The 7,848-nt window shown below is 43.9% G+C and overlaps 1 protein-coding gene across 1 annotated transcript; it reads left to right on the plus strand.

The window, feature by feature from the left end:
- mdp1 (magnesium dependent phosphatase 1) lies at positions 1–4,304 on the plus strand. Its single transcript, XM_063015810.1, has 6 exons — positions 1–104; positions 1,000–1,063; positions 1,343–1,450; positions 1,984–2,091; positions 3,106–3,191; positions 4,076–4,304. The coding sequence occupies exons 1-6, from the start codon at positions 71–73 to the stop codon at positions 4,156–4,158; spliced, it is 483 nt and encodes a 160-aa protein (XP_062871880.1). The 5' UTR covers positions 1–70; the 3' UTR covers positions 4,159–4,304.
- The last annotated feature ends 3,544 nt before the right edge of the window (positions 4,305–7,848 follow it).

Here is a 7,848-nt window from a genome sequence, read left to right on the forward strand (position 1 = left end):
TTACAGTAGGTTTATAAATGAGGAGGTGATTTTATTAGTGTATAAAGAAAATAATCTGATAAAAAAAATAATGTCTAATTCAACATTAGTGGTGTTTGATCTCGGTAAGCTTTTATCTTTATATTTTAACTCCTTAATTAAAAAAATAATGCAATAGATTTAGATTATAATACAAACAATTCAGAGAGATAAACAGCAGGGACTGAAAAATCAGAATAAAGAGGAAAAATGAAATAAATTAAATTAAAAAATGTTGGCTGGCAGTTTATTCAAGTACTTTTAGTAATTTATAAACATATTTATGATTATGATTATGATTATGATTATTATTATTATTATTATTATTATTAGTAGTAGTAGTAGTAGTAGTAGTAGTAATGATATTAACAACATTGATAACAACATTCATCCACTGTCTGTTTTACCACCACTTCATCCTGGTCAGGGTCACGGTGGGTCTGATTCATTGGGTGAAAGGCAGGAAACACCCGGGGCGGCACCCGAGTAGCACTGTCACCTCACAGCAAGAAGGTCCTGGGTTCGATCCCCAGGTGTGGAGTTTGCATGTTCTCCTTGTGTCTGCGTGGGTTTCCTTCAGGAGCTCCAGTTTCCTCCCACAGTCCAAAGACGTACAAGTGAGGTAAATTGGAGACACTAAATTGTCCACGTAAACAAACATGAACCACCCCAGACAGATCACCAGTCCATCACATGACACACAAACAAACATACACACTAGAGCTATTACCAGTACCCCCAGTTGACCTGACTGCATGTCTTGGGTCTTGTCGGTGAAAACCGGAACTCCTGGAGGAAACCCATACAGACACAGAACATGCAAAGGGCTCAAACCCAGACCCTTCTTGCTGTAAGGCAACAGTGACACTCACTTTACCACCGTGCCGCCGCCAAAGTAACAACAACAATAATAATACTAATCTGTATTTATATAGTTTGGTTTTATAGTGCCCTGGTTCTGTGTGATGTTTGTGTGATCAGATTACACCTTGTGGCCGTTCTTTATCGACAACTACTACAATTCTTCATTCCACATAGATCAAAGGTTAGTTTCATTTATTATACATTATTATTATACATTATTTACATTTACATTTTCAGCATTTAGCAGACGCTTTTATCCAAAGCGACTTACACAATGAGCAATTGTGAGTTAAGGGCCTTGCTCAGAGACCCAACAGTGGCAACTTGGTGGTGGCGGGGCTTGAACCGGCAACCTTTTGTTTACTAGTCCAGTACCTTAACCACTGAGCTATCACATTATTATAATTATTATTATTTGCTGTAACTGAAGAGTTTCTGATATTTATTGTGTGTGTCTCAGTGGTAAAGTGGTGGATTCCATGAACGGTCACGTGAAGCTTTATGAAGACACTAAAGAGGTTCTGCGTTCTTTACACTCACAGGGATTCCAGCTTGCTGTGGCATCACGGTGAGACACACACACACACACACACACACACACACACACACAGCTCAAGTCTCAAATCAATATTAAATAAGCAGTATGTGTGTGTGTTTTGTGTGAGTGTGTGATCAGTATGTGAGCAGTGTGTATAAGCACTGTGTTTGACCAGTGTGTGTGTGAGCGGTGTGTATAAGCAATGTGTGTAAGCAGTAAGTGCATGCACTGTGTGTGTGTGTGTGTGTGTTTGTGTGTGTGTAAGTGAGAACAGTGTGTATAAGCTGTGTGTGTGGGCTGTAGTATTTGTATAAGCAGTGTGTATAATCAGTGTGTGTGTGTGTGAGCAGTGTGTATGTGTGTAAGCAGTGTGTATAATCAGTGTGTGTGTGTGTGAGCGGTGTGTGTGTGTGTGTGAGCGGTGTGTGTGTGTGTGTGAGCAGTGTGTATGTGTGTAAGCAGTGTGTATAAGCAGTGTATGTGTGTGTGTGTGTGTGTGTGTAAGCAGTCTCTGTGTGTATAAGTAGTGTGTATAATCAGTGTGTATCTGTTCTGTGTTTCAGTGCAGAAGATTTTGACGGAGCCACTGAGCTGCTGTCGGTCTACGATCTAAACCAGTACTTTTCCTACAAGGAAATTTACGAGGGGTCAAAGGTCAATCACTTCAGAAGGTGAGGATGATCCAGTGTAGTCAGGGTCAAACTTTGTGACAACACAAAGTAACATCACAAATGCTCTGTGGACTGAAGGAGCACAAATACCAACAGACACATTCCAAAATGTTGTAAAAAGACACACACACACACACACACACACACACACACATACACATACATTTGATTCAGTTCTTTTAACTTTTCTCTTCTTGGTAACAGCCAACAGACAATCAACACTTTGTGAATGTGTATGTGTGTTCATGTGAGTGTGTAATTTGCTGTGTGTGTGTGTGTGTGTGTGTAAATTGCCTTGTGTGTACAATTTATCATGTGTGTGTCTGTGTGAATATGTGTAATTTCCTTTGTGTGTGTTTGTGTGCATGTGTGTGTGTAATTTACTGTATGTGGCTGTACGTTTGTGTGTATATGTGCGTGTTTAATTTGCTGTATGTGGCTGTGTGTGTATGTGGGTAATTTGCCGTGTGTGTGTATATGTATGTGTGTGTCTGTGTCTGTGTGTGTATGTGGGTAATTTGCCCTGTGTGTATATGTATGTGTGTGTCTGTGGCTGTGTGTGTATGTGGGTAATTTGCCCTGTGTGTATATGTATGTGTGTGTCTGTGGCTGTGTGTGTATGTGGGTAATTTGCCCTGTGTGTATATGTATGTGTGTGTCTGTGTCTGTGTGTGTATGTGGGTAATTAGCCCTGTGTGTGTTTGTGTGTAAATGTGTGTGTAATATTCTTTGTGTGTGTGTTTATGTGCATGTGTGTGTAATTAGCTGTATGTGGATGTGTGTTTGTGTGTATATGTGTGTGTAATCTGCCCTGTTTGTGTGGATGTGTGTGTAATTTGCTCTGATGTGCCTGTGTTTGTGTGTTTTGAGTGTGAGTGTGTGTGTATTTTGTGTTTTGCTGTATGTGCCTGTGTGTTTGTGTGTGTGTGTGTGTGTGTGTATTTGTGTATTTTGCTCTGTGTGTGTAATTTGCTGTATGTGTTTGTGTGTGTGTGTGTGTGTGTTTGTTTGCAGGTTACAGGAAGACAGTGGGGTTCCCTACACAGATATGATTTTCTTTGATGATGATATGTGGAACATCTCTGAGGTCAGAAGGCTTGGTAAGAACCTCACACACACACACACACACACACACACACACACACACACACACACACACACTGATCCGTCTTCTGACCATCTACTGTCCACCCTGCATCCTACTCACCACCAACATCAACATCATCACTCTGCACCATGCCCATAAGTATTAAGTTGCTCCCTTCGGCAGCTATAACAGTCTCCGCTCCTACATGAAAAGCTTTTCACAATATTTTGCAGTGTGTCTGTGGGAAATTGTGATTATTCGGTCAAAGAAGTATTGTGAGGTCAGGTACTGATGTTGAACGAAAAGTTCTGACTCACAGTTGACGTTCTAATTCATTCCAGAAGTGTTTGATGCTGTGGAGCTCAGATCTGTGTGCAGGCAACTGGACTGGAACTCATTCACAGCAAACTGGTCACACCCTGCTGGAACTTACTTTTTGACTCACTCACTGTCTTAACCTCTTATCCAGTCAGGGTTGCGGGAAGGGGGTGGATGGGTGCTGGAGCTTATTGCAGCTTTTCAATGGGCGCAAGGCACACAGTAACACCCTGGACGGGGCGCCAGTCCATCGCAGGGCACACACACATACACACACATTCTCCTATAGGGCAATTCAGTGTCTCCAATTAACCTGACTGCATATTTTTGAACTGTGGGAGGAAACCGGAGCTCCCGGAGGAAACACACAGACATGGGGAGAACATGCAAACTCCACACAGAAAGGACCTGGACCCCCCCCACCCCCCCCCCCCCCCACTACTTTTGGACTTATAGTGTTAATAATGATAATAAATTGATGTTCCTAGTGAGACCAGGAGTCTTTTTTTTGGGGGGGGTAGAAAGCTGTGAGTTAGGAATCTCTCTGATGGCTTGAACGCCCCTGTTTCTTTCCTGTAGGTGTTTACTGTGTGCTGGTGCATGATGGGATAACCTGCAAACTGGTGGACGAGGAGCTTCAGAAGTTCATGAAGAGGAACTGAAGATGGAACTGCGGTGTTTACCGTGTCCAGTAGGGGGCAGTACGGTCACACAGCTCATAACTCAGTACTGTAACACATGGTGGAACATTTATTGTTTATTTTATTTAATCATAATGTTGCTAAGATAAAAGGTTTAAATACTGTTACCGTTTTTATGCTTTATTTTTTAAACATGAGAAATGAATTATTATATTAAATATAATATTTAGGTTCTGGGATGGTAAGTTCAGAACATGTAGTGTTCTATACAGTATATTGTGCGAATGATAAGTTGGCCGTGTATGAGGGAGGGAGGATCGGACAGGGTCTTAATAGCTGCGGCTGTGATATGCGGTATCAGGAGGGTGTCGGCTTGAGTGTGTATGTGTGTTTGTGTTGTGGGGTGTGTAGCATTAGCGATACGTCTCTCTGTGGGACCCCAACACTGGTGGGTGATAAAAAGCAGCAGCAGATCGGACACGTGTGCGTGGTGATCCGGCTCTCTTTTATTAAATCAGGGGGCGAACAAGCAGCAGCGCATTCACAGTAGGGAATTGTTTAATGCGCTGTTATGAATATTACTGTCTATATTATTACATTACAGCTGAGGTCAAACGTTTACGTTCACTCGAGACTAATTTAAGCGCCAGATTCTCCAGTCGTGTGAAGGATTGATATTAAATTATAGACATGATTTACTGTCAGTAATTGTTGCTGAAGGGAAATTAAAATCAGTTGTTAATGGGGGGGGGGGGGGGGGGGCAAGAAGCGCCCAGCGTGATATTCCACTAGCGCACCAGCACTGGGGTTTAGAGTTCCGAAATCTCTCTCAAAATCTCAGCTCTGCTACCGGTCGGCTGGGCACCCCTAGCAGGCACAATCGGCAGTGCAAGCAGTGTAAATTGGCCACTAGTCTGCTGGGTGGAAAAAGACCGGACTAAAAAAAAAAAAAAGGGCGGGGTCTTTGGCACTGTGTAAGGACCCTGTTTGTGTGAATGTGGAGATCAGTGCGTGACTCTCCATGTGAAAGACTGGCCTCACTCGCCAATCCACCGAAGTATAGGCGTATAAGAAGGGGTCGGAGGAAGCACGTGTCATACGAATATACCCTCCTCTGATGCCATCAGGGTCTCCAGCAGCGGAAAAGTAATCGGCTATGACTACATTGGGAGAACACATAGAGAACTCATAGACAATAATCTGGAGTTGGCCTTCCTTTACAGCTACAGCAGCCTCCGCTCCTCTGGGAAAGCTTTTTCTCCAGAATACTCACTCACTCACTTTCTTAACCGCTTATCCAGTTTGGGTTGCGGGGGGTGCTGGAGCCTATCCCAGCTTTTCAATGGGCGCAGGCACACAGTAACACCCTGGATGGGGCGCCAGTCCATCACAGGGCACACACACATACATATACACACCCATTCACCTATAGGGCAATTCAGTGTCTCCTGCATGTTTTTGGACTGTGGGAGGAAACCGGAGCTCCTGGAGGAAACCCACGCAGACACGGGGAGAACATGCAAACTCCGCACAGAAAGGACCCGGACCGCCCCGCCTGGGGATCGAACCCAGGACCTCCTTGCTGTGAGGCGACAGTGCTACCCACCGAGCCACCGTGCCGCCCCTCCAGAATACTGTACAGTAAAAAAGGCCTGGCTCACAGTCAGCGTTCCAGTTCGTCTAACACCACAACTGTTGCTCAGAAGTCTACTGTATGTATTTTTGTATGTAAGAAGGGTGTCCAGATACTTTTGACCAAGCAGTGTACGTCTCAGCTTCTAAAAAGCACTTAAATACAACAAGAGTTTGTGTTTACGATGCCGTGTGATGAGATTCTGCGGCTCTGAACTGGATGAGCAGTTACACACAATAAATGTGAAGATATCTGAAAGCCTCGTGTCCGTCTGGATTAAAAGAATAAAAAGTGACGTGTCAGATAAAAATGGGGACACAATATCAATACATATCGGCGCTCACTAATCAGACTTGTATTGATTGCTGTAATGAGACGGTGTCCCATTTTTTTATCAGATCTTCCTTCAGGCTGCTTATTAAAAAAAAAAACAAATCAATTCATACAACAATTCAATTTTAGGCTGCATGACTGATAAAGAGTGTCATCGACCACTTGATCAATTTCACCTATTTTCTACTGACACGTCGTGGTCAGAAGTATATGGACACCCTTCATAAGTATCTCAGCCAGACCTAACCATATATACACCGATCAGCTATAACATTAAAACCACCTCCTTGCTTCTACACTCACTGTCCATTTTATCAGCTCCACTTACCATATAGAAGCACTTTGTAGTTCTACAATTACTGACTGTAGTCCATCTGTTTCTCTGCATGCTTTGTTAGCCCCTTTCATGCTGTTCTTCAATGGTCAGGACACCCACAGGACCACCACAGAGCAGGTATTATTTAGGTGGTAGATCATTCTCAGCACTGCAGTGACACTGACATGGTGGTGGTGTGTTAGTGTGTGTTGTGCTGGTATGAGTGGATCAGACACAGCAGCACTGATGGAGTTTTTAAACACCTCACTGTCACTGCTGGACTGAGAATAGTCCACCAACCAAAAATATCCAGCCAACAGAGCCCCGTGGGCAGCGTCCTGTCACCACTGATGAAGGTCTAGAAGACGATCGACTCAAACAGCAGCAATAGATGAGCGATCGTCTCTGACTTTACATCTACAAGGTGGACCGACTAGGTAGGAGTGTCTAATAGAGTGGACAGTGAGTGGACACAGTATTTAAAAACTCCTACCAGCACAACACACACTAACACACCACCACCATGTCACCGTGTCACTGCAGTGCTGAGAATGATCCGACACCTAAATAATACCTGCTCTGTGGTGGTCCTGTGGGGACCACCACCGTCATCAACACACCAGCTGTAGGCTCGGTGGGCAGCACTGTCACCTAAGAGCAAGAAGGTCCTGGGTTCGATTCCCAGGTGGAGCAAGCTGGATCTTTTCTGTGTGGAGTTTGCTCCGGTTTCCTCCAAAGATATGCAGTCAGGTTAAGTGGAGATACAAATTTGCCCTAGGTGTGACTGTGTGTGTGTTTGAATTGCACCCACTGTGACCCTGACCAGGATAAAGCTCTGCTAAAGCAGACAATGAATGAATGAATTTGTGTTCAGTATATAGCGGTGGTGCTGCAGGTTTTCAAACTAACCAACATGAGCGACACTTGATTGCCGATCTTGATCTTGGCAGACTGACGGGTGGAATCAGGTGGCGCTCCTGCACGACTGTGCACCCCTGGTCTGGAGTACCTGAAAGTCCTCGTGTGATCCGGCAGACGTCGATTAGTCTATTAGAAAGTGTGTTTTTTAGGAGGTCGGTGAATAATTCAGGCATCAGTCATCGGTCGCCTCAGCAGCATGATTCATTCATCATGTGAAAATGGCCGAGTGTGATCGCATTGCTAATACTGCGCTACATTATTCAGAGCTAAAGGGCTTTTCGCTGTGCTTTATTTTTACAGCGCTAATGGCATCTCAGGTGCAAAATCTAATATTAATGGCGAGGTTTTTTAGCCGGACGTGTTCAGAGCTGCTGCTCGAATATGAATCATATTTGGACTTGGATGTAAAGTCTGGCGCGGCTTTAAAGTCTTCTTCTTTTCTCTCTTCTTGAAAGGTTGCTTATACAATCTGGCATATTTGGGAACAAGCTACGCCCACAGACTTTCT

Source organism: Trichomycterus rosablanca, chromosome 19 (genome assembly GCF_030014385.1).
Source record: "Trichomycterus rosablanca isolate fTriRos1 chromosome 19, fTriRos1.hap1, whole genome shotgun sequence".
NCBI lineage: Eukaryota > Metazoa > Chordata > Actinopteri > Siluriformes > Trichomycteridae > Trichomycterus > Trichomycterus rosablanca.

What these genes read in the sequence shown, in the direction of transcription:
- mdp1 (XM_063015810.1), top strand. Translation starts at nt 71, where the DNA reads ATGTCTAATTCAACATTAGTGGTGTTTGATCTCG. An exon ending in TCATTCCACATAGATCAAAG is followed by an intron (nt 1,064 to 1,342) that starts GTTAGTTTCATT and finishes TGTGTGTCTCAG; the next exon opens with TGGTAAAGTGGTGGATTCCA. An exon ending in CTCTGAGGTCAGAAGGCTTG is followed by an intron (nt 3,192 to 4,075) that starts GTAAGAACCTCA and finishes TCTTTCCTGTAG; the next exon opens with GTGTTTACTGTGTGCTGGTG.